Source organism: Triturus cristatus, chromosome 6 (assembly GCF_964204655.1).
Source record: "Triturus cristatus chromosome 6, aTriCri1.1, whole genome shotgun sequence".
Classification (NCBI taxonomy): Eukaryota; Metazoa; Chordata; class Amphibia; order Caudata; family Salamandridae; genus Triturus; species Triturus cristatus.
Window position 1 is genome coordinate 778,640,659 of NC_140589.1, and position 26,802 is coordinate 778,667,460.

The 26,802-nt window shown below is 44.3% G+C and overlaps 1 protein-coding gene across 1 annotated transcript in view; it reads right to left on the reverse strand.

Moving 5' to 3' along the window:
• RWDD1 (RWD domain containing 1) overlaps window positions 1-24,579 on the reverse strand; it is a 148,030-nt gene extending 123,451 nt beyond the window's left edge. The window contains exon 1 of the mRNA XM_085611346.1: window positions 23,785-24,579. Coding sequence (XP_085467472.1) covers window positions 23,785-24,019 — 235 coding nt within the window. The 5' untranslated portion in view covers window positions 24,020-24,579. The remainder of the gene's footprint in view (window positions 1-23,784) is intronic.
• Window positions 24,580-26,802: the final 2,223 nt, after the last annotated feature.

Consider the following 26,802-nt stretch of genomic DNA (forward strand, 5'->3'; position numbering starts at 1 on the left):
TCTGTACGCATACTAATGATAGAAAATTAAGAATATTGCATGATATATGGTACTTTTGTGATGTATTGGTGAATTGTGCTTTATTCAGAGAGTATAAACCGCTTGAGTGTTGCTTTTTGCTAGATAAATACACACACATGGGAATTAGCGAGGGAATAACATTTTATTAGCTATTTTTATGTATTAATTGAGTTTTGTGTTTCTTTTGCTTAAGTTGACCATTTGGGGCTGCCTCCTGTACTCGATGTGACCTAAGCCGCTCCATGAGGTTCTGGTTGAAGTGCGCCTGCGCCAAAACAAGTTACAGTGGCCTCTTCGTGACCCTAACCAGACTGTACCCACCAATGACGCCCCAGGAAGCAAGCCAGCTTCTCTGAAGAACAATAAGATTCCTCTTGAAACCGGAATAAGCGGGAGTCGTGACCTAAGAGACATTATTTAGTGAGAACCCTGTAGGATGATCCCTGATTGACCAAACAGCGAAGGCGGAAACCAATATTTGTAACATTTGACAATGATTTTTACTATAAATTATGGTAGAATATAGAGGTTGATATCGCGCTTTTCCATTTCCTGATGTTATGCTGACAGAGAGGACGGTGACGCTGCAGGACAGCTGTTTCCCTGAATCTTTGACGGACTGAATCAATGCCCAATTTCCTGATGAACTGAATTTACTAAATTTGACGGGCATAGATTGATGAGACAACTGGGTTTGACTTAGAGGATGACAAATTAGCCAAAATAGGTAAATATGATGATTGGCGGCTTGAATAAATTAACGATTTTATTTGCATTATTTAGATAAAGATTGAATTGATCAATTACCAAATGAGTTGGGTCTTTTATTCATAGAAAAATGTTTTGATTTTAAGGTGAATAGAGAATTAGAAATTAGCTAAACCAGCAACTAGCAGATCCACCGCCAAAATTAGGAGAGGAATACCAAAGGTGGAATTTAGGGCCTAATGAGCTACAGAAAGTAATGTAGATGTGTTGCTCATTAGGGTGAAGAGGTATTTCCTTTCATATCAGCGTTTGGAAAATAATCGCCTCCTGGAAACACAGATTGATGGTGAGTGAATGTTGGTGTTATGGGCCCCACCAGTGAATGTATTAAATGTATGAGTTTGTGATATCATTGGTCTGTGACGGACAGAGGGATTTTGCATTCCACGATGGAGCAGTTTTTCTGGTAGCAGTATGATGGTTTGTTATTGTTTTGGTTTGGTGAATATTGCTTGTATATAGCTTATTGATTACAATTCCACAGCTAATTAGCGTTAGACAACACCCATTGTGATGCACCCCACAGAGAAAGCCCAAACATATACCATCTCCACACAGAGTAGAATGCCAGGTCGCATGTATACCATGTGCAGGAAAAACTCCACAATCATTGCACACAACACTTACTCACAGGGCCATGGCAAGTCCGTAAACATCCCCCAAACTTGAAGATAGCCTTTTGACTCGATGGCATATCAAGTAACTTAGAACAGAAAAACACCATCACAAAAAACTGGAGTGCTTGAGGCAGCTCAACTACTGTACGGCTGATTGGCATAACTATCCTACTACTCTTAAAGCCTGCAAAAAAGCAGTCAGAAGCACCCGCTCTGCCTTTTGACGCACTAAAAATGAATCAGACAATAAATATACTAGAGAAATAGTTATTACTGTTCAAGATCTTATCCTGTCCGTTGCAAGAATCCATTTTTTTTTTTAGGCAATTCTGCCAAATTCTCTCGAATTTCTTTAATGATAAAATCTCAAAAATTATGTATAAGTTCACCAACTCCTCCACTGTATTCTCACTTGATATTCTGCCCTCTTCTCCTTGTCCTCTAAATTCTGTTCCAAGTCCTGTTGCCTCAATACTGGATTCTTGCATTTGCCTTTCTATTAACGATACTGTTCCTAATATTTTGTCTAGTCTTTAATTTTCTCTTACTTTGCACAGACTGTTTCGTCATGCTACTTGCCAGTGCTAAGTCAGGATTTCCTCTTGACCCTTTCCTTCCCTCTCCTATTACAACAAGCATTTGCAATGTAATAGGTCTCGCATTGACGCGAGTTTGAGCTATTGACATTGCAAATAACAATGTCTTATTTTTGCTTTCTTTTTAAAAACAAACGGCATTGTTACTTACAATGCCAATAACTTAAACTTGCGTAACTGCGAGACCTATTGCATTGCAAATGCTTGTTGTAGATTAGCCTTAGCTCTCCTGCAAATAAGAACAGTCGTACATGAACCGCCATGCCACGTTCCCTCCGAACAGGAAAACAAGCACTGTGCAAATACCTGTGCCGCAAGTAGGACTTTCAAGGGGACGGGCCTGGCCGGGTAACTAAAAAGCGACTTTAACTATTGAGTTCTTTTCGTGCTCAATATTCATGTCTTTGACATTACTGACTAAAACACTGATCGATTTTACAACGACTGTATAAACCCTTACGATATGGCATATCAAGCATGCAATCCTTGTTTTCTGTAGTGTTTTTTCATGCACCATGTGACTCTTATATTGTTCATACTTTGGACTGAGTCACCTTCAAGTGAATTCAAGTTTTGGGGGGGGGGGGGGGGGGGGGGATGTGTTTATGACAGGGAGCTCTTGAGACCTCTGAAATTGACGTGAGGGCAGTGCGAGTTTTTCAGTGCCTGTCAGTGAGTCATAAATGTGTGCAGATTACATGCACATCCAAACCTTGGCCTCTGCAGAGCGCACACAGCGATGGTTTCATATGTACCAACTGAGATTGAGGGAAGGTATGAGATATGCACATGGAGGATTTCAGAAAGATGGGAAGAAAATGGGTCTTAGCGGCTAAACTGAGTGAGAGAATGCAGACAAAAGTGGTGTGAAGGTGAGAACAGAAGTGACAGACACTCCAAAGACCACTAACATTTCACAGACAATAGTAGAGTTTAAGTAGGTCCCATATTTTCAGAAAATGAAGCTGTTACAATTGTAATTGTTCCCTACACAATTACTGCTGTGATTCATGGATCTGATGTTTCTAAGAAGTGTGGACAATGCAATAGGTCGGGCTTGTTTTACGCCGGACATATTGCCTAACAAAAGACAGAGGTTCAGTTGGGTTGGAGAGACGGTCGAGTTCCTTGCTTGCCAACCTGGGGGCAGTAAGATGGGATCTCAGGGGTGTGCAAACCTGCACCCTGAGCTGGAATGCACAGTGCCACCAGCTGCCAGAGCGGTGGGTGCTGGGGGGCATGCTCTTTGTGGGGGCTGTGCACTTTTTAGTTAAACCACAGATGTGACTGGTTCGCGGAGGGATACAACACAAAGCCACAGCTTCACCCTGTGGAGGGTCTAAGGTGGTTGGGACCGTCTGTCTGTGGGTGGGATGGGAGCTGGAAGACAGCTGAATCACTGAAGTCCGGTGGGGGACGTTTCCGAGTGAAGCTGAGTCCATACCGAGTGGCACCCTGCCGGCGGGGGCGCTGTGCTGCGTGGACTAATTACTCTGGGTGGGGGGTGTTTGTGCTGGAGGGCTGCGCGGCTCTGCCTGCCTTGGCTCCGCACACACAAGAATATTGTTGTCTGAAAAGAAGATGGCAAGGTTGGTGTTGAAGAGCTTCTTTATTACGATCCAGCGGTACAGATCCCCCGGCAGCAACTGCCATCCCAGTCCGTTCCACATTCCCTGCACGGAACCTACATTCGAGGTTCCATGCAGAGAACCCGGCCAGAACACTCGGCTGGAACACCCAACACACCCCCCTTCCTTCACAAAAAAAAAACCACACTCACCCCTCATTACATAAAAACAATTACAACCCACAAGAAACTGCATTAATCACAAAAAACAGGAAATCAAAATCTAACATAGTCCTGTAATTTGACGGGAGATGACCTAGCTCTGGCAGGGAGAAACTTAGTCTTCAAGGGACCCTGTTGAGGAGCAAGGTTGCTTCCCGATGCGCGATCCCTAGGAGTATCAACGCTGGGAGCAAGAATTGTACCATGAGTATTGATGCCAAATTTGCTTTTCACAAACTCCACTTTGGGCTTAGGCACAACTGAAACAGCAGACTTATTCCAGACCTTGCCATTTTCCAGAACAACCACATGATCTCTCACTTTACTGACCTTAACAGGAGCAGAAAAACTGGAAAAACCCTTACGAACAAGCACAGGTTTTTTGATCCTTACCCAATCTCCTTCACACACAGAAGACTGCTTGGGACAATTAGAACCATACTTGGCTTGAGTAGCAGCTCTAACATCCGCCACCACCCCTAATCTTTGTGGATCTACAACCTTCCTTAGCATCCAATCTTTGTTGAGTTTGGAACCCCCAACACTCCCCCTTAACAAGGAAAACGGAGACATTCCAGTACTACAGTGTGGAGTAGTTCTCATTGCCCACAGCACATCTGAAATCACTACCTTCCAATCAAGACCATTTATGGAGGCCAACTGTAACTGTTCCTTGATAACTCGATTAAAACGCTCAACTAACCCATTACTACGTGGATGATAAAGGGAGGTGAGTGTATGTTTGATGCCATGCCTCCTCAGAAAATCTTGCATTTCAGCAGACACCAACTGAGTACCATTATCCGTTACCAATTCCTCTGGAAATCCCTCCCGAAGAAAAACCTCCATCAGAAATTTGATAATGATACCAGAGTTGATTCCATCCACAAACCTAACCTCTGGCCACTTGGACATGTAATCAATTAGGACTAGCACATACTTGGGAGAACTCCCCAAACCACTGAATGGACCAGCCACATCAAAAGCCAATTTAAACCAAGGTGATTCTTTAACAGGAATGGGACTGACCGAGGACGGGCAAGTTACCTGAGATTTGCCGCTCAATACACACGCACCACAATCTCGAACACAATGTTCAATGGACCTATCAACACCCGGCCACCAAAAATCTTCCCTCACCCTCCGCTTCATTGCTCGAATACCCAAATGACCTTCATGGGCTAAGTCCAAAACCTTCTTTCGTAATGATAAGGGAACTACCAGCAACCCACCTCTGCGCAAAATCCCACCAACCAGAGACAACTCATCACTAATTCTCGAATAAGGAATTAATTCCGAAGGAATAGTAGTACTGTTGGGCCAACCCTGAGTTACAAAATCAATCACCCTGCAAAGCTCAACATCCTCAGAAATAGCCAGTTTCCAATCCACTTCAGATAAAGCAGCTCCCGTATCAGCTACAGTGCTGACCGCACACACCATTTCCAAAAGATCATTTGCAGGTTCAATAACATTTTCAGAAAGAGGCAACCTTGACAAACAGTCAGCCACACAATTCTTCACACCAGCAACATATTCCAAACGATAATTGAATTAATTTAGTCTGTACTGCCATTTAGCAATGCGAGGCGTAGCTCTACCTCCAGCTTTGGTGGTAAACAGGTCTACCAAAGGCTTGTGACCAGTCCTGAGAACAAAACCATTTCCGCACAGGAAATTTAGAAAATACTGTACACCCCACCATAGCGCTAACGCTTCCTTTTCGATGGTAGAATAGGTTGCTTCAGCACCACGAAGTGTTCTAGAAGCAAAAGCAATAATTTCTTCCCTATTGTCCGATCTCTTCTGCATTAAAACAGCACCAAGACCAACATTACTGGCGTCGGTGGCGACAATGCATTGATCATTGATGTTGAAAAGTTTAAGTGGCTGTGCATGTACAATAGCCTCTTTGAGTAACTTGAAATCAGACGCACATTGATCAGACCACACATACTTCACATTTTTCCTGAGAAGACCACGCAGACATACAGTTCTATCTGAAAAGTTGGCTACAAATTTTGCGTAATACTCTACTAGCCCCAGAAAAGAGCGTAATTGATCCTTCTTCATTGGTTCAGGTGCATCCTTAATAGCATCAAGTAACTTCATTTTTGGTTCTACACCATTAGCGGAGATATGGTGACCAAGGTAATCTACCCCCTCTTGAAGAAATCTGCATTTATCTCTTCTTAACGTCAAACCACTAGACTTGACTATTTCTAGTACATTCATGACCCTAGCATTGTGCTCCTGTATGGTCTTCCCATGAATAAGAATGTCGTCCTGAAAGAACACCACCCCCGCAGTGTTCTTGAATAGGTTTCCCATGAGACGTTGGAACACTGCGGAAGCTGATGCCAACCCAAACGGCATACGTAAATAGCGGAAAGCTCCATCAGGAGTCACAAATGACGTGAGATGTCTGGAGTCCTTGCACAGTTCGACTTGGTGGTATGCAGAAGATATATCAAGAGAAGAAAAATACTTGGCACCCTCTAAAGTTGACAACATCTCATTAATGTTCGGTAGAGGTTGGCGGTCCACCCAGATACAAGCATTCAGATCGCGCCAGTCCACACACATCCTAAGAGACTTATCGGCTTTGCGCGCTAAAACAATGGGTGACAACCACTCAGACTCTTCAATAGCTTCAATCACCCCCAATGCGCATAACCGTTCTAACTCGTGTCTCAATTCGCTGCGCAAACTAAGCGGTACCTTCCGTACTTTGTGCGCCACAGCCCTAGCACCTTCTTTGAGAACAATGCGGTGTTGAAATCCTTTAAGTTTGCCTAACTTTCCATTAAAAACCTCAGGGTAATTTTTGATCCAATCATTCTCAACACACACATCAGTCGTGATAGTATGCACCGGAACAACATCCGAAAGACTAGCATAGTATTGTTTAGCTTCCCGTTTAGATAAAACCATGTCAGCATGATTTGGATAAAGAATGATTCCTAGTTCACCTTGTTCATGCCATCCTAGCAAATTCGCACCCTCTTCCACGATGAATACAGTACCGAAAATACAATCACCCTTGAATTTTAAGTTCCCCTTAAATTTGCCCAATACCTTCACTCTTTTGCCACCATAAGCAAAAATCATTATACTGGAGTGAGCTACTGGGATGTTGCCCAAACCTTTAAAATCTTTGACGTTAATGAGAGTAAAAGGGGAACCGGAATCGGCAAGAAACCTCATGCCTTTTCCATTCACATTTATAGTACACATGGGACTTTTCCTTCTTTGACCCTCTCCCATGGAAGCTATTTCTACGACCCCCTCTTCTTGTATAGATGACGAAGATAGCATTAATAGTTCATAACATTCATCATCTTCATACACGCAGTCCTCTTCTATGGCCCTTACGGTACGTGGGGGTTCTCTGTGGGGTAGGGTTGCTTTGCACATGCGTGCTAAGTGTCCTTTCTTACCACACTTGAAACAAGTCTGATTTATGGCATAGCAAAACTTGAAATTTCCCAGATGAGAAGTGCTTCCGCAACGATAACATGAAGGATGTTGTTCAACTCTCGTTTTCGGGGAATTTGGCACGGATGGTGACCGGGAAGCATTAATGTTAGTACCCCTGACTGATTTAACGGGAGCTTTTGTGGTAACCAGCTTGACTTCAGATGAAGATGTGGTTTCAGATGTCGATACAGGTGTATTTAACTCCTTCATACAGAGTTGCGAATGTTCAACACTCTTTGCCAAGATAAGAGCAGTCTCTAGATCAGGATCATCAGAGGATAAAAGTTTGTTGAACTTTCTTATCACATGTGCGTTCAATGAGTTGATCGCGAATTATTTCATCACGAAATTCCCTATAATTACACTTGAGGGCCAAAATTCTGAGAGCAGCAACAAAGTCATCAATCGATTCGCCAGGCATCTGTGCGCGCTGCAAAAATTTGTGTCGTACCATAACTACGTTGCGCTTAGTAAAAACTCTTGACAAAAGGTTTAATCCTAACGAAGCATAGTCATCAACAATTAGTGAATCACCATCTTCACCTCCGCTGGTGCACGTCCACACCGACTCCAGAGGTAGAGTTTGCAAAATTGACCTGGCCTCAGCACCTACGTTGTACATAAGTAAGGCCTTCTTTTTTTTTTAGAGGTGAAAGTATCACCATCAATTGCCTCCAGATAAGCCTCAAATGTGGCCTTCCATTGTGGCCATAGCATAGGAGGAGGACCAGGTAACTGTAGAAATGGAGATGGAGCAGCAATGTTATCCATTGTTAATCTTGCGTGGGTGAGTTGCTGCCACTTAAGATAAACACTATCCAGCAAATGCCAGCTTGGAATCTTTCCACTGTTATTAAAATTGTCTTTTAGACGTTAATCAATACTAACAGGACTTTAAAATTGTCCTATTTCATATTGAAATCCTTTCTTATGTATTTAGTTTTTCCTTTCCACCTGCGTTTAATATTACCAGATGGATATCTTCCCTTTTGGTTGATGAGACTGCCTGTAATTTTACATTTACAATACCAACTTTCCTTTTTGGTTGATGAGACTGCCTGTAATTTTACATTTACAATACCAACTAGTATTACTTCCTTTTAGCAAAGCAAGGTGAAATTGAAGATAGGCAGTAGTGCTTGAAACGCCTAAACGCTGAAATCCCTATTCAGCCTTTGACCGAAGCACATGTTTCGAAAGCGCAACGGTTGCCAAGGTGACAGTAAGCAGCAGGAGCAACAAGAGGAGGACACGCTGTGACGCTCGCGTTGACTCCGCGCGTCGATATACGCGCCGAACAAATCACACGGAAGAGCCGGAAACGACGAGAAATGACAAAAAGACGTCTCACCCAGGAGAATCGCTGGCAGGAACAGCAACAGGGAAAGATTCTGGGTCCACCAACAGTCGAGCTCAATGAAGTTCATTTGCTTCGTGTCTGCCGCATCGACAGCAATCCAAGCAGGAAGACGGCAGAATCACGGAACCCACATGGAGGGAGACTGGACGCTGGACCAGCCCGTCGCCAATGAAAAGAAGATGGCAAGGTTGGTGTTGAAGAGCTTCTTTATTACGATCCAGCGGTACAGATCCCCCGGCAGCAACTGCCATCCCAGTCCGTTCCACATTCCCTGCACGGAACCTACATTCCAGGTTCCATGCAGAGAACCCGGCCAGAACACTCGGCTGGAACACCCAACATTCTCTGAAGTGAATTGTTTTCCGTGGCACGCGCCGCCTCTCAGTGGCACCGCTCAGCAGGGCAGGAGGATTTAATAGGACAACATTCTTCCCTGTGTGTAGCGCCATAACCCCACGGGTGATATCCAAGCACTGTAAATAACAAGCGTTATCGCAGGCGTCCGTTGTACGCATTTTATCCAGTCAAGAACGGTTTGCTTTTGGATAAATAAAAGCAAACATAGCCGTTGGGATTGTGTAGCAGATCTAAGCTAACATAGGGGACAGGATGTACTGGGAGAATAAACCTTTCAAATAATTTGAAACTTTAGTGTGCCGGGGGCGCAAAGACAGCCAGCCCATCTGCACATATGTAGCGTTGTAGCGTCTGTAGCGTTGTGTACAACTGGAAAGGACATGCCATGGATGTAACTTCTGCAGCAAGTATTCAAATCCGAATATGCATGGATGATTCAGACATACAGAGAGGGGGAGGCCGACACTTACACCGAGTATATATAGAAATATAGGCGCATACACCTATAGATCTGAGTGGTAACCTATGTGCGCCATCAGCTAGTCAAACGTCTTATTTATTTTCTGACTCGCGTCTCTCTATGCTAATCGAGTCGATTTTACAGGTTCTCCTGGAGCACACATGGCGTACGTCCCCCCCCCCGAAAACGACAAGAGAAGGTGGTGTCTAATTAAATTACACTGCCAAATAGACTGGAAGGCCATGTGTGGGGTGTACCTGTGTGTGTGGCTGTATGTGTGGATGTCTCTTGGGCGTATCTGTATGTGCGGATGCCTCGGGTGTATCTGTGTGTGCTGTCTCGGGTATATCTGTATGTATGGATGTCTCTTGGGTGGGTGTGTGTGTGGATGTCTCTTGGGTGTATGTGTATGGCTGTATGTGTGGATGTCTCTTGGCCGTATCTGTATGTGCGGATGTCTCGGTGTATCTGCATGTGTGAATGTCTCTGGGTGTATCTATCTGTGGCTGTATTTGAGGATGTCTCTTGGGTGGCTGTATGTGTGGATGTCTCTTGGGTGGCTGTGTGTGGCTCTGTATGCGTTGATGTCTCTTGGGTGTATGTGTATGGCTGTATGTGTGGATGTCTCTTTGGTGGCTGTAACTGTGAATGTCTCTTGGGTATATCTGTATGTGTGGTGTCTCTGGGGCGTTTACGTGTGTGTGGATGTCTCTTGAGTGTATGTGTGTGTGGAACTCTGTGTCTCGGTGTGTGGGTGTCTCTGGCGTGTAACCGTGTGTGGGGGGTAGGGATGTAAATGCTTGCATGTCAATTTCTCTCTCTCTCTCTCTCTCTGTGACCATCTCGCTTAAGTATTTGTAGGTTTCGTTGTGTGGGTGTGCGCGCATGTACTCGGAGTGTGTTTGTGAATGTATATGCGTGTGTGCCAGTGGGAGGGGGTGCCCGTGTATAGCAAGCAAAGATGTAATGTTCAAGTTGGTGTGAAAAGAAGACAAACAGAGAGAGCGAGAGAGAGACGGGAAGGGAGAGAAGGAAGAGTGAATATGAGGGAGAGAAGGAACAGTGAACATGAGAGTTAGAAACAGGGAGGGGTGGAAGAGTGACCATAAGAGAGACAGAGAGAGAGAGAGAGAGAGAGAGAGAGAGAGAGAGAGAGAGAGAAGGAAGAGTGAACATGAGAGAGACATAGAGAGAGAGAAGGAAGAGAGTACATGAGAGCTAGAGACAGGGAGGGTGGATGGGATCGGAGGGGGGAAGATGGACGCTAGGAAGAGTTGGATGAAGAGAGAGTGGAAGGAAGAGAGCCAGATCGAAAGAGAGGGCGAGAGAGGAAGGGAAAGAAGGAACAGTGAACATGAGAGGTGGGTGGGGGCCCGGAGGGCGAGATAGGGCGCAGGGAGGATTTAGATGGAAATGAGGGAAGAGAGACGATCGAAAGAGAGGACGAGAGAAAGATGTGGCGAAACAGACTGATCGAAAGAGGGGATCATGAAGGAGAGAGAGTGATCGGTGGAATGAGAGCCATCGAAAGGGGGGGCATGAGGGAGAGAGCGGCACAGGACGAACGAGTGGGGAGAGGGGTAATAGAAAGGGTATTAGCGGGGGACTTAGACTGAGAGAAGTGAAGGGAGAGCGGAGGGTGAGTAGCAGGAGAGAGCGGCAGACAGACGGGTAGCTCGAGACAGCGTTTCTCAAGCCGCTGATTCGCCCGCATAGCTGCCGGTGGTGCAGCGGGTGCAGTGGCACCGGAGCCTGGGGCACAATAGGCCCATCAAGCCCCGATTAATGCTGTGCTTTCCTACCTAAAGAACAGTACCAGGGTATTTTCACTAACTGCACTGGGGCCTAAGGGGGCACCCCAGCTGCGCCACTGCAGAGACTCTGAGTAAAACGGTGGGCTGCGCTCGTGCCGTACGTGGTGGTAGTAGTGTTTCAGTTTTTCCCTTACTGTCTCGTAGGTTTCATTCTCTTCCAGTTCTGGATACTGGGGTGTCTCTGTCAGTCGGAGCCCTGATCAGAGAGAGGCTTTGTTTTCTGATAATATGTAATAATGTGCACTCCGCCTAGACTCGAGAAAGGCGCAAAATCCTGATAAATCAATGTAGCGCCGTGAAAGCCAGAGACCTTCCCTTGTCCACCGGGTTCCTACAAGGGGTGCACATGTAACAGCAGGTGCAGAGACCCTCTGGGCTGCCTCTTAACTACCATGAGGGATGAAAGGCCACCTTTACTTCTGTGCTGTCGGTTCAGCAATCACCATCTCGCGCCCCTCGCATTAATAAAACAAGGCGTCTCCATTACGCACACAGCAGCGTGTTTATTTTAGCATCGCGCTTCCACTTTAAGTGGAAGTGAAAGTGCAATGCAAAAATGAACATGCTGCTGCCTCGCTCCGTGCCTGCCCGGAGTAAACAAGCCTCTATTACAGAACCACAGATGGCCCCTATAAAGATAAGGAATTGCTTCACGACAGCCGTGAAGCAGGCGATCGAGTCCGGGTGGGCCGGACGAAAAAGCAAAAGGGCTGCACCCAAAACCCCTCATTTCCAATGGCAGGCCACCGTTTAGCATAAACGGTGACGCCATCCAATGGAAATGATGGGCGGGGTTTAAAGCCCTCTTCTGAAAGTCCTTCTTAGCAATATATCTCGCCGAGCGAGCTGCGCATGTGCACAGCAACGCTAGGCGGGACCTAAAAATTGACACTACTGTCCTTCCTAGTCTCACTCAAATTTTTTTACGCCCTTCTACTTACTGCCACTGTTCCATCCATCTGGAAATCAGTTCTCATGGTGCTCCTCTTTATAAAATCAACTGCACACTCTTTGGTCCCCTCAACTGGCCTATCTCACTTATTGCTTATGCTTCCAAACTTCGAGAAAAACATACCAATTGACACCTCTCTTATCTTTCATATCACTCCATCTTGGATACTTCCCAATCCAATTTGTGTCATCATCACAGTACTACAATGGCCCTTCTTGAGGTTTCAAACAATCTGCATATGATCCTGGGTGAGGGCGGCAATGCAACACTGATCATACTGGATCTATCCGTGCATTTGATATGGTGCCCTATTCTTTGGTGACCCAACGTCTTCATCAAAATTGGAATCCATGGACCTACCCTGGCTGGTTCACATCATCCTAGTTAGTCATATAGAGGCCATGTATCTCGCACCTTTTGCTTTCAAAATTCAAGCCTCTTTTATGTGTCATGGCTCACCTTTAAGACCTACTCTATTTAATATCTACATTACCGATTTGTCTATTAAATATCTAGAGCATCCCTTTGGCACATCTAATTAAATCTTTCAAACTTCAACTTACGTCCTATGCAGATTATAATTAGGGCTCCCGGTTTTCCGTTTAAACGGATTTTTACATATAAATACAGACGGAAAACAATTTTTCCTTTGTCTGTATTTATATGTAAAAACGGCAAAATACTAGAAAATGTTGCCAAGCTGCCGAGCTCGAATCCAGAGTTCTCACCACGCCCCCTTCCTGCTTCTGGAAATTCCTTCTGGGCACGCACACAGCAGCACCAGAGGACTTCACAGGTCTTTTGAAGACCATTTACTTGTTAAAGAGGCTTTATTGTTCTTTCACCCCATGCCCTTGCCTCCCTTATTGTGGTTTATTTAAAAAGCTTTATATGTACTACGAACAGTTTCCAGAGGATTAACTATTGAATAAACCAAATGGGATGTATACAAACTAAATTATCTACTGCACAGGCTGGGACATGCAGTCCTGCAACCAGAGAAGAGAGGGCAGACACACTGTCTTGGGAGCCAGGCAAGAAATACAGACTGATGCCAGTTCACAAAGGTGCGTAGGGGTAAGGTAAGCAGTGCCCCAAGTTTCAAGAGTCTCATGGGTAGAAGCCCTCTAGCTCTATTTAGTGGCTGTAGTGGGAGGGCGATGGACCGTACAGATCCTTAGTTCTGAATCGGCCACTGCAGGAATGGTTGTCAATAAAGCCCATGGCTTAAGCGTTTGACATATTAATGACCTGATGTGAGCTTTGCCATCTGCAGCGGGAAACGGACGCGCTGCTCTAAGCATATGGATTTTTTCCTGCTCCCGAGTGGCATTCCTTCTGGAAACCTCAGCAATCATGGACGGACAAGGAAGAACGTCTGCATTTTATGGTAAAATGTTATTTGAAGAATGCACTTAATGTGTAATTTAAACGTTATTCAGAGTCAGAGCTTTTCCTTTTAGCTGATGGCCGCAGACGATCAGATCTGGGAATCGGTGCAGGTAAGATTCATCACCAGCTCTGTATTTTATTTACATTTTACAAATACTGTTCAAATAATGTATGTCGATATTCATTGATGTTTCCCCTTACTTAATCTGGTAATGCCGTGGAAAAGCCCTGAGCGGAAGTTGAAGGCTAGGTGATTTAAATTAGGGTGTTCTTTCAGCTTTAGAAGTCTCCGCTGGTCTATTTTGACTTCCATTTCAGTGGCAAGGTAACTCACAAAGAAACGGTCTGCCAGCCGCTGTAGATTTCGTTCTGAAGGGTGGCGAAGGCAAAAGAAGGTGGGACAGTTAAAGCAATATACCATCGAAATCGGTGAAGGGTGGCAGCAGCAACCTCTGCTCTGACACCCATGGCTGGCCTGTTGGGACACCTGGAACTAGCCTTTGCTTCCCAGAGTAGAGGCGCGGGGAAAAATAAGCAGAGGGGCGGATTTTAAAGAGAAAGTAGAGCACTACGAGAAAAAGAGAAAAGGGCGTGGACGCAAAAAGAGACGAAAATTTCAACATGAAAAAGAAAGTAAGAAGATAGCAGGGGAAGAAAGACTGAACCGACAGAGGAAAAGACAAGAAGCGCAAGCAAAAAGAAGACGGAGAAGGCGGAGCGAGTGAGTGGCCGGGACGTGTGGGCGAGGAGAGAGGCGTGCACACTTGGGAGAGCAGTCTGTTCATTTTCAAGCAGTGCACTCGTGCTTGTGGCGCGCCCCTGCTCGCTCCCGCAAGGTGTATGCCGCCACAAGCACGAGTGTGTGCTTGAAAATGAGCAGAGCGACGGCTAAAGGCCCTCCTACACAGCAGATTTCTAGCTGGCTTTAGATGGAACTATAGAAGCGCTGGCACATGTTTGCTCCTGATAAGTGCTTGTACTCTATCCTAACGTGTTTTTGTAGCAGAACTGAGAAGCACAGGTACTCTCCTTTTCAAATTACTCAGTACCGGACCATTTAAAGCACTGCTAAAGCCACAACAAATTGCTAGTTTAAGTAAGCCCATGTGTGCATTGTCAATTTAAATAAATGTGGAAAAATACTAGCTGTAGCGTCGTCTTTTGCTTGTGGCAAAAATAAAAGTGGATAAATACAGAAAAAAGGCCCAAAAAATAAATATGGATAAATACAGACGGAAATGGCAAAAAAATAAATACCAATAAACCGGGAGCCCTAATTATAATCAGTTACTTCGTAGATTGAACAATAGCTACCAACCAGCACTGATTATTTTAGGCTTTGCCTTCCTATCATTGCTACTTGGATGGACACCAACTGGATTTAACATAATTTGGATAAAACCAAAGTCCAGCTGTTTGGTGGCAAACTCTTCATCTTGTATTCCAACTGGTGGCCATCTGAAATTGGTCCCATTCCTTCATCTACAGTTTGCAATGTTAGTTTTCGCATCATTTCTTTTCTACATGTCTCACCTATCTGATGCTTACTCCCACTACTTGCGACTCCTCAGAAAAATCCTCTCTTATTGCGATCCGGAAAAAAACATAACCAAGGAAGTGGTGTTATCCTAACTGGATTACAGTAAATCATTGTCTTGGGGCCCTCCATGCTACTTTAAAGTGCAATTTCAACTTGTTCAAAATGCTGCAGTTCACTTCCAATTCTTTCTATCCTGGCATTCTTTGGTTTCAAACATTTTGATTAGATTGCAGGGGCTACTAATTGACAAACGTTCCTTGTTCAAAGTGCTCTGTTGCATGTAACCAGGCAATTCATATCACTGGTCCCCAGCCTATCTTTTCCGGTTATCCTTGGCTGTCCTTGCAAATATACCATCTATTCTTCTAAGTGCCAGGGTATCTTTTTGGGCAATCGTGCACTCTATACAACTTCTTCAGCATCATCCCACCACAGAACACCCACTTCCGTCATAAAAAACATACAACCGCAGACAAACTTTGCACCAAAACCCGAAGGCCCCAAGTAATTACTTATAAAAAATAAAGATAACAACATACCATTGCATTGTCATTCTGAAAGGCTCTATGGAATATTTATAGGATCCAAAACATTATGTGAAGAAATAGTTCTTTAGTTTGGATTAGTGATGGAGAAGCAAATGTTTTATATAAGATTAACCATACCTCCTACCAATTCCGTTTGTTAATTGGAACTTTAGGCGGAGCTTTTACAACAACCAAAACACTGACACCAAGGAGTTGTGCTTAAGGAGTGTTAATATTATACACACAGTAGGGTTGTACATAAAATGATCAATTTAATGACAATTTTCCTGAGGAAAAGAGAACTGTGGAAGAAAGACATGGACAAGAAGCATAACTCTTCCAATACTAATGCGCAAGTAGAGGTTCCTGTGGATACTTCCCAACTTAATCACCAAATCACACCTCATAAGGACCACCCCCCCACACCAGATCCAGTGACTTCTTTTATGATGCCCCTTCCTAGGAAGCTGACATAGCAGGAACATCAGCAATGTAAGCATACAGGTCTTGGAAACTTTACTCGCCCAATAGCTATGGTGAGTCATATTTTATCAGGGAAAGCTATTTTCAGGGCCTACTAGTCCATTCTGGCAACAGATTGAGTTGGCAAATTACAGGTGTGCAGTTCATTCAGAAAGTGAATAACTTATAAAAATGCCTTTAAATCTTGTTTTTATCTTGTCACATTTAGTGTGCGTTCAAAAGATAGAGGTTAAATGTCAGATGATGTCTTGGTACAAATTGCTGCTTATTTTATCCAGGAGATTGAAGGTTACTTTTCTTTCGCGGACTACAAAGTTAGAGAATTTTGTAAAATTACCAGTCTGACAATCGTGCAGTGGTACAGCGAGCGTGTAATGAAAGGTAAAGAATTATTTATCTAACACAAATGTAAACAGCAGGGAAATAAACTGTGCAACTATTTCAAAATATAGCAAAAGTTTGAAAAGCATGTTTTTTGTCATTCTTAAGTAAGATGGACACAAACATTTTAATAGAATAAAAATAATTTACAACACTGAACTTATTGATGTGTAGATGGTAAATATTTGCTGAAACCCAATTTCTACACATTATCGTTTGTACGCAATATAGTTTTATTAGTAATACTGCATGTCAGTGGGAAGGTTTGTGGTCATTTCAATGGAAAATGTGCTATCAGTAAATGAAAGTACACAACCACATCATGCTTTGGTAACGCATTTATTTAAAGTGAGAGTTTTTAAACTTGTTAATTATATCTATAAAGCGCACGGTTACCCGAGGGTGTACTGGCGCTAGTAGCTCAACTCCACTGAGATCAAGGTTGCAAGAAGGTGTAGCTGAAGGATTCTATAGGTTAAATAGATACGTTTTAAATTTCTTCCTGAATGTGAGGAGGTCGGTAGAGTTCCTCAGATTCCAAGAGAGGGCATTCCAAGCTTTGACCGCACCTGAAATGAAACTTCTCCCCTCCCCGTATCCTTTATAGCCGGCGGTACGCTCACTAGTTTGGTTCCTAGTGAGCGCAAATTTCTTTTGGGAGTGTACCATTGAAACTAGTGAGTCAAGAATTCAGGACCCTGGCCATGTAGTGCTTTGAAAACAATACATAGAGACTTAAAGTGCACCCGTTTTTTGATAGGCAGCCAGTGTAGTCTTTGAATTTCCTTGGTGACAGACAAAAATTTGGGGGTACCTGTCACAAGTCTTCCTGCCACATTTTGCAGGGTATGTAGTTCATTTAAGTGCCGCTCCTGGATATTTAAGTATAGCCTGATGCAATAATGCAGCTGTGATAAAATAAGGGTGGAGGCGACCGTTCGTAAACTGTCTTCTGTCAGGAATAGTTTGATCTTTTTAAGAATTTAAGGGAGTGAAAGGTGGCTGAGGTTGTAGTATTTATCTGGTCCTCAAAGCTCAACCTATCATCCACCATAACACCCAGATTTTTTTCCTTCCTTGTAGGATTCGGGAGGGTGCCCAGATCTGATGGCCACCATTCCGGGGACCAGAAGTTAGCCTTATTACCGAACAAGAGGATCTCCGTTTTACCAGAGTTTAATATTAGGAAAATCTGTGTCATCCAAGTTTTGACTGCTCCCTGCAGTCATGAAACCTCTTGCTCATCCCTATTTCTTGTCCCGGTAGCAGTGACACTACAATTTGTGTGTCATCTGCATAGGAGGTAAGACTGAATCCATAGGTGTCACATAAACATTAAAGAGGGTAGGGCTAAGGGACGATCCCTGTGGCACTCCACACAGTAAAGAGATAGGTTTAGAGTAGAACTTCCCTAGGGACACGGTTTGTGTTCTATCAGTTAAAAAAGCTTTTAACAGCATCCATGCCTTGCCCTTGACTCCATACTCCGACAAGGTCCATCAGGAGGTCATGATGGACCGTGTCGAAGGCCGCGGATAGGTCCAGCATAATGAGGGCAGCCTCAACTCCTTGGTCCAGGGCTTTCCTAATTTCTTTTGTTTATTTGATCAGGCAGCCTCAGTACTGTGCCCTACTCTGAAACCATACTGAGTGGGATCCAGTAGCTTATTCTCATAGAGAAAGGCACTCAGCTGGGAGTTTCTTTCTTTCTCAATGACACTGGACAAGGGTCATACGGAGATCCTGACTTAATTGAGCCCAGAAGCAACTTTATATCAATTATACAAAGTGGGACAAATTTCTCAAGTATGGGACAGGCCCCTATGGTTTGCTTAGCTACAGTCATCAAATTTCGTGTACCTCCTTGTGGGAGTTAGTTGATGGCTGAGCAAATAGCTACCACCTTGTTTTGGAAGAACCTGGCAATTTCTTGACTTGCTTCGGCCTTAGGTAGGCTTGGGGTGGCCTTAGATACAGTTTTAAAAAGTTCTTTAGAGGAATTTTTTGCTAAGTTAATTTGATTTATAAAAAAAGAGCTTTTTTGCATTAAATACGTCTATTTGTAAACGGTAAGGCTTTGTTTATAGGCTTCTTTCTCAGCTGCAGTGTATTTTTTCCACCAGTTGTGTTCTAACCGTTTACTGATTTCTAAGATCCTCTGAGTACCAGGGTGCAGTTGGTAAAGATCGTTTGGGATGCACAAGATTAGCCGGGGCTAACTTTTTGCAGGCTGTCTCAACCCATTGAGTATACCATTTGGCGGCGTCCTCCAACCTTGTGGGCAATGGCCTCTAGGTGGCACTAAGCAGTTTTTGTAGCTCGGACCCCACCACTCTGTTCCAGGCCCTGGTCTTTATCTGGTTTATAGAGCCCCCAGGTTTATGGTGATCAACTGGGGTGATTACTTCAAATAAGATTCCTCCATGGTCAGTCCAGATCAAAGGCATCGTTCCAGTGCAAGTTAAATATGGATGGTTGGAAAAAAAAACATCCTAAGTATGTCCTGCCGGATGGGTGGGCTCTTTCACAAGTTGGACCAGATCAGCGCTACCCATCATATCTAGCAGGGCTCTCGTATCCGGATCCATGGGGGCTTCCAGATGGAAATTAAAGCCCCCCAGAATTGTAAATGAACCAGAACAGAGGCCTTCTTCAAGTAATATCCCAAGCAAGCTTAAAAATGAAGTTCTAGACCCTGGTGGTGGGTACATTAGTATGCCCTTAAAGGAGTGATGGGGCGATAGGCCAATATTGAACGACAGCGCTTCGCAAGCCGTATTATTGGCGGTCGCAAACACTATTTTGAGAGTTCTGTGATAAATTATTGCTAGCCCCCATCCTCTCCCGGTTGGCCTGTTTAAGGTATAACACAAAAAAATCAGGCGGAGTGGCCTTCACTAGGTCCGGCCCTGAGGCCTTGGCCTGTTTAAGGTATAACACAAAAAATCAGGCAGAGTGGCCTTCACTAGGTCCGACCCTCAGGCCTCGTCCATCCAGGTTTCTGTGATGAAGGCCAATTTTATGTCTTGTTCCACTAGGAGTCTAGCACACTCAAAACTATGCTTTACTAAGAATCTGGAGTTTACCAAGATACACTTTAGTGCATATTCCTTACATGAACATGAACTGAGAAACATTCCTGGCCAGATGACAATACTATTAGTGAACTTAGAGGCAAGTCAGGGATCATGTGTACCCTGTATGTGGGCTAGATTTCTATACATGGGGCAAATGTTTAGTCTATTAAATAAACACTTTTTTTTTGGTACAGCAGGCATACTGAAGTCAGATATCTGAGGATTCTCCTATGTGATAATGAAGAAAAAGTGACTGAATTAAAATATTTGCATAGGATCACACAATTTGACACCCGTTTGTGGGTCAAGTGCATTACAGTCAGGTTGTGTAGATTTTTTAAGTTACTAAACCTGCAGGTTTGGTAAAGTTTTTAAGATATTTCGAAGCACGGACTAGTTGATAATCCTCTCATCCTTGCACCACACCATAAATCAACTAGGAGATGTCTGGCGTCGGCAGACTTCTTTAGATGAAAATGTCTTCCACAATTCTCAACAGCCTGAGAGCTACTAGAAAGTGCCACAAGAGACTGTGATTACGTGTGATGACTACGAGGACAGTTAATAAAAACAAGACTTCTTACCAGAATGTCTATTCATTATTTAATGTGATTGTTGTGTCTAAAATAAAGGGTTGCTGTCATTCTGTCCTGCAGCCCTAAATTGCCCAACACTTCAGTGAAAGAAAATCATATGGCTGGCCATCAAACACTATTTAGCCTCTCTGGCTAAAGCCAATGTGTTGAGTCACACAGGCTTCACTCTTCACCTACCACTGTCAAATACAGACAAGAAGATTCTGTGTGACTTCATCAAATAGTCAAGGTCTGGAATTCCATCAACAACACACAACCCTATACCTAGGGTTTCCTTTGGCAAGCAGTGCAGGGTGAAGCACCCTGTCATTTGAAAAGCCTTTATCCATATTAAAGGCAGTTCTTCAAATACTGGGCGCCCTCAAAAGGTTATGGTCACTGCCCACTCAAGCAGGCTCACTTGGCTCTTTTCAAATACTGGGAAGATTCCTGGCAGTAGGAGCTGTTAACCCAGCAAAATGTCCAAAAGTGAATGTGTCCTATTTTCAAGTAGCTAAGCGTTTCCGCTGAAACAATACATTTGTGCAGGGCATCTCTTAACTACGCTACCATATAACTGCCTCGCTGCTCCCACCCAATCCATTGTTCCGAGCTGGACTGCAATAATCAACGCCTCTCTCCAGCAGGGATTGATTCCTGACTCTCTGAAAGCCGGCCAAGTCCTCCCCATTTTAAAAAACCCATTGCTGGATCCAGCTTTCCCTGACAACTTCAGACCTATCTCCAATATCCCTGTTGGACAAAGTGTTAGAGAAGTGTGTACAACAGCAACTAAGTCAACACATCAACAACTTCCACCTACTCGATGACTTCCAATCTGGATTCAGACTTGTGCACAGCACTGAAACTACCATGCTCCACATTGTGGACGATGCCCTCCAAGCCCTTGACCAAGGCAAAACCTGCCTTCTAATCCTCCTAGATCTATCCTCGGCCTTCAACACGGTCAACCATGAAAAACTACTTGAACGCCTCAAACTCAGGATGGGTTTGGATGGCTCTGTTTTAGAATGGTTTAGGTCCTTCCTCCACAACCGATCACAGAGATTCCTAATTAACGGCAACCTATCAGCTCCCTCCCCGGTCACAGTTGGGAGTCCCTCAAGGATCAAGCCAGTCCCTCACCCTCTTTAATCTTTACTTAGAGCCGCTTACCGAAGTACTTCGCACCGCTAACATCTCCTACCATATGTATGCGGACAACACCCAAATATACATCAAAATTTAATCGCTCAAGGAGATCCTCTCCCTGAATGAGGCCCTGAAACTGACCGTCCAATGGCTCGCCTCTAACCAACAAACTCAACGCAAAGAAAACCGAATTTCTCCTAACCTCCCCTACAAAAGCCAACCCGGAGATTCAGATGTGGATCAAGGCCATCATAGCCTTAAACTGTCCACTGACCATCGTGAACTCGGCCAAATCTCTGGGAATAATCCTCGACTGCAACCTGAACATGCAGGACCACATCAACTTGATGGCTAAATCAGCCAGTTTCCACCTGAGCTACCCAAGGAAGCTGAAACCCTTCACCGATGCTCCCGACCTAAAAGTGGCAGTCCAAGCACTAGTCATCTCTAGGCTGGAAAATGGCTGTTCCACCCTTTCGGGTTTACCCAAGATCTCCCTGGCACCTTTAAAAAGCCACCCTCAACGCGGCCGCCAGACTACTTACCAACACAAGGAAATTCAACCACATCTCTCCACATCTGAAAGCTTTGAAATGGCTTCCCCTCGAGACCAGAATACAGCTGAAACTGACATGCATTACACACAAGGCTCTATACACAAACTCCCCTGCTTATCTAGCACAAAACTAGTGGTATCTGGAGGAAACAGGAACTCCCGGTCCACCAGAGACCTCTTGCTCCAACCTGCCAGTTTTCGTAAAAAATTTTTTTTTAAAAAACTACTATCGGGTTTCTCCGGGGCAGAACCAAGAATTTGGAACTCTCTCCCCCCCCTCATCTGAAGAATCCCTTCTCTGACACGCTTCACAAAGGAGGCCAAAACTTTCCTCATGGGTAAATTCCTTGCCTAATCTCTGCCTTCAACCACCACAGAGAGCCTCACTAATCTACGACTATCGCCTTTTCCTCAGATCACCTACTCACTCCACCAAGAAACTGTGAGGTCTTATACTGATTAACTGTAATTGTAGCCATACACACGTGTCCCTCTATTCCCCTATGTGTCCAGCAGAGGCGCAACTAGATCCAAATTTTGGGGGTGGGGCTAAGAAAAAATTTCGGGGGGGGGGGCTGAATCTTTTAAGCCATAGGCAGAGTGGAGCTGCAGGGGCTCTTAGAAGGGGTGAAACAACAGTGAGGCCTCATTAACATGCAAATGGTCTTTTAAAGACCTGTGAAGTGCTCGGGTGCGGCTGTGTGTGCGCCGGGAAGCTGTCTCATCCCGGGCTGCCACACGCGACGGGGGGAGGGGGGGGGGTTGAAGCCCTGTGAGTCCAATGGGTGTTGCGCGCCTGGTGTCCAGCACCCCTGCCCCTCTCCAATCGTTTGTATACTTCTGTATTTCTAAGCCTTTTTTGTTCACTTCTGTAAACCTTTTAAAGCGCTCAGATACCCTCACGGGTCAAGTTTGCACTCTATAAAACATTAAAATAAATAAATACGCAGACCTCAGCAAAGTTAGTACAAAAACGCACACCAGAAAACCACCTCTGAAAACTTCAACTAAGCACATACATCAGTGGGCTCACACCATCAGACTGAGACAAAGCTTTAAGTGAGGTGTATGAGAAGGAAAGGGGTGATTAATGACAAAATTCCTGTGAACGCATCACTTCTTGAATTAGTCATAGGGAGAGAGGTAACACAAAAAATGGACCGCTATTGCCTACAGCTAGCCATCAATGGAGGATGGGAACCAGAAAGATGTACCCAGCATGATAAAGATATTTTACAGTAAGCATGTGTGTAAGTGCAGCTTTTTGTTGGTTACACGAATAACTGGAACAAATTAATCGACAAAGTTTGATGTCAACTTACTTCAATTAAAACAAAACAGCAGTAGTTTTACTCTTACTTTACACACAATGGCTTGTCACATATGCTGTAGATTCCACTGCCCCCCTCACTCCCCTCCCCCCCCCCCCACACACTCACTCATTTCCGACAGTCATGAATGTCTGGGCCGATATGTGCAGCTCATTTCATACACAAATTTGTCGTGCATACCTGTTATTATTTGGACACATGGATCACTACAATGATCTCGGACAGACAGCAGCATCATGTAGAACTGGCCCTCGCTGCATGCACCAAGTTAGCACGCGTGTCACTGTCTATTGGGAGGCCCCCTCAGTGGCTGAGCTCCAATGAGTGGAGTGTCCATTAGAATTCGTGGAACGCTCTTATGCAGTCCAGATCTGCTAGTCGAAGTGTGCAATTTGCGGGCGACTTCAGACTTCCCCTTAAAAAGTCTAACTTATTATGAATGCAGTAATACATAAACCATGGACCACTCACTGTCAGTCATGCTCAATGGAGTTCATCAAGCGAACTTGCGCTGTCTTTGCGGGGCACAACCGTGGCAGTGTGACTATCCACCTACCTGTAAAGGAGTCCGGATAGATGGACTCCAGTGCTTCCAGCTCGTTGCGCTGTTCCTCCCGGTAGTCGGTCATGGTCTGCGGCCTCTGTCCATGGGGCACGAGGCAGGCGGTGAGGTGCCTGGCAGCTACGCACAGAGGAGAGCGTGACTGGAAGGCGAGCAGACAGCATAGGAGAAGCGGTCTATCCTCCCCTCGGTCATCGATTGCACTAGCCTGGTTCGGTTTGTATGTCATATTCCATACAACCTGATTGATAACCGTGGATGCCTTTTTCCTGCCACTCGTGTGTCACAATGCTGTTGTACAAAAAACACAACATTTCGAAGCCCTCACAGGTGGTCTAGAGAAATAATAAGATAATCGATATTTCTGGGTTGAACTTATCGGGTCTCAAAAAGGGAGTCAGGTCCCACCTTGAGGCCCGCTTTCCTGAAGCAGCTAAGGCATAGCAAGGTTCGGCACACTAATGCGCCGGCCATTTTGGCATGGATAGATTTCGGCATGGAACTTCAGGACTGTGGGCTAAACTGCACACGTTTATAAAATATACCAATCGATTCTCGGGTTATCAGTCCAACCGAAAAACATTTTATATAAGAAAGTGAGTGCGTAGAAAAACTTGTATAGTAGTATTTTCTATTTTCGAGACACCCATATGTTAAAGTTAATTCAGTACAAAGGATGAAAACAGAGCAATTCTATGAAACTACGAAGTTACCCGTCAGATAGCAGGTACCCGAAATGTCAAGTGCGTTATGCTAACATGGATTTACACCGGGTTTAAAAGGAAGGGCGGTAGGTTTAATAGCGAACGTCTGCGCATGCTCAGTCTTCAGTAAGACGAAGAAAAGATCAACTAGTACGCTGACCTGTACTATCTGCTGTCAGGCTTAGAGATGAGTAAGTAAACGGATCCGTAAGTAGAGCTGACCCAGCGCTAGGTTAGTGAATCGGTATGGTTTGTGCTGTATGATGGAAAGTAGGGTCCGAATCATCTACGTTTTGGGCATGTAAATCGCTCAATAAATGTCAAATGTAATATAAGTCTTTGTAAGATTTACAGTAACTTACCGTTTATGGATTTCCCACCTACACGTCTACACCGAGTGCCATTTGTTAAAAGTAATAATTTCTGAGCATGACTTTAGAAGTATTCACTGTTTCCCATCACCCCATGTCCTGAGGACATTGCCATTGGTGAGCAAAGGGATTGTATTATATTATTATTATTTTTTTTTTATTTCAAAGATTTTTATTGAAATTTTTGCATAAAAAAGGAACACTTAACATAAGCGCACAAAACTAAACATTTAGTCATACAAAAACATAGAACATGCACAAAATCTGCGATTTCTAAGATCTACAGTACCTTCCGCTTCCCTCTATTTTCTTTATAGTCTGCCTTCCCCTTCTGTTCTAATAAGGGGTCTCGGGTATGTAGGAGGGGGAAAGATCCCTGATCTGCGGAAAGTGTATAGGAGCACAGAGAGAGAGAGGGAGCTTGGTGGATTGTTCTAGAAGCTAGGCGGCTGGTGTCAGTCTCGCCTTCTTCAGGGGGGTTCATATGGGCCTAGGTACTTATCCATAGATGTCCACATACCTCTGTTAGGCTGTCTCCACGGTGAGTCTCGTAGGGACATTGCGTCTGCCCCTCTAAGATATGTTACCCAGTTGAGCCACCCTTTGAACGATGCCTTGGATGTGTCCTTCCACTTGTTTAGAATCAATTTAATCCCTGCAGTTAGCAAAAGGTCAAGTAGGTCTCTATCTCTTTGAGACATTGGGTCTGTCGTGATAGGTGTAGTTACTAGGGTTGCGAACTCTGGATTAAGGGAACACCCTAGCATGTCTGTTAGAAAGGTGATAATTTTTCCCCAGTAGGTTTTAACTTTAGGGCAGTAAAAGATGAGGTGTGCCAGATCTCCCTTCTCGCTATTACAGTTCCAGCATAGGTCATTTGTGTTTATGCCCAGTTTCGCCAGACGAGCGGGAGTCCAGTGTAGTTTGTGTAAGATCCAGAATATTGTCTGAGCCAGTACTGGGGTTACTTTACTGTGTGTGGGGTAGGACCATAGTATTTGGCTTTCCTTTTCGCTTAGAGTGTTACCTCGCTGTGACTCCCAGTATGTTTGTGTTTTAGTGTTGAGTCTTGAAGTATTTGGGCGCAGTAATCTATAGATGTGTGACACATGGTGTCCCGTTTTGTTGAGGCTAGACATGTACTGTTTGTATAGTACTTTCTACCAGTGCTTTAAATGGGAAAAAAAAGTGCAGGTACTCATCAAATTGAGCTGTGACCTGGGGGCGTGGCAAGAAGGTGCGGCTAGGAGGCGGGACAATGGGCGGGGCTAATGTCATTTTATAAGGCGCAAGAATTTTTTGGGGTGCGAATAATGACAAATTTCTTCAATCTGTAATATATTGTTGATACCCTTGCATGTATTAAAGATACTTTTAACATTCTCTTTCAAATGTTGCATATGAAATTGCCGGTGCACAAATGGCACATGAATCACATTTGTTATGCACAGATTCAGCAACCATGGCCAGCTTATAGAAGAAAAGTAGACCATTTTTCTACCAACCAATACTAGTTGACAGATTATTGAATAGGTAGCCATCAGGTTTTCCTTTTTATCAGAGGCATTGGTCTAATGAAAGTACAGTCTGGAATTCAGTCCACCAAGATTAATTGCAAAAAAGAACGTTTATTAATCTAACAGGACACAGTATAGTTAAAACCCGACATTCAGCAAATACGAGGTAAGGTGCTGGATAAATACAAAAAAACGAAAATGTTGTGGGACTGCATTTGGAAGCTTGGAAATTGCCATTAAATGTTATAAAAAGATCAGCAGTGTTTCTTGTCATTCATCAAAAAAGTGTCCACATAGCTTCAAAAGGGGACTTTTCTCCCCCCTGGTTGCGTGAACGACAAGCTGTCTCGTCAGCTGATCTCCTTCCTAGTTGCAACCATGTTTTAACATATGGTAGTGGTTTAAACCTTTGAATAGGTG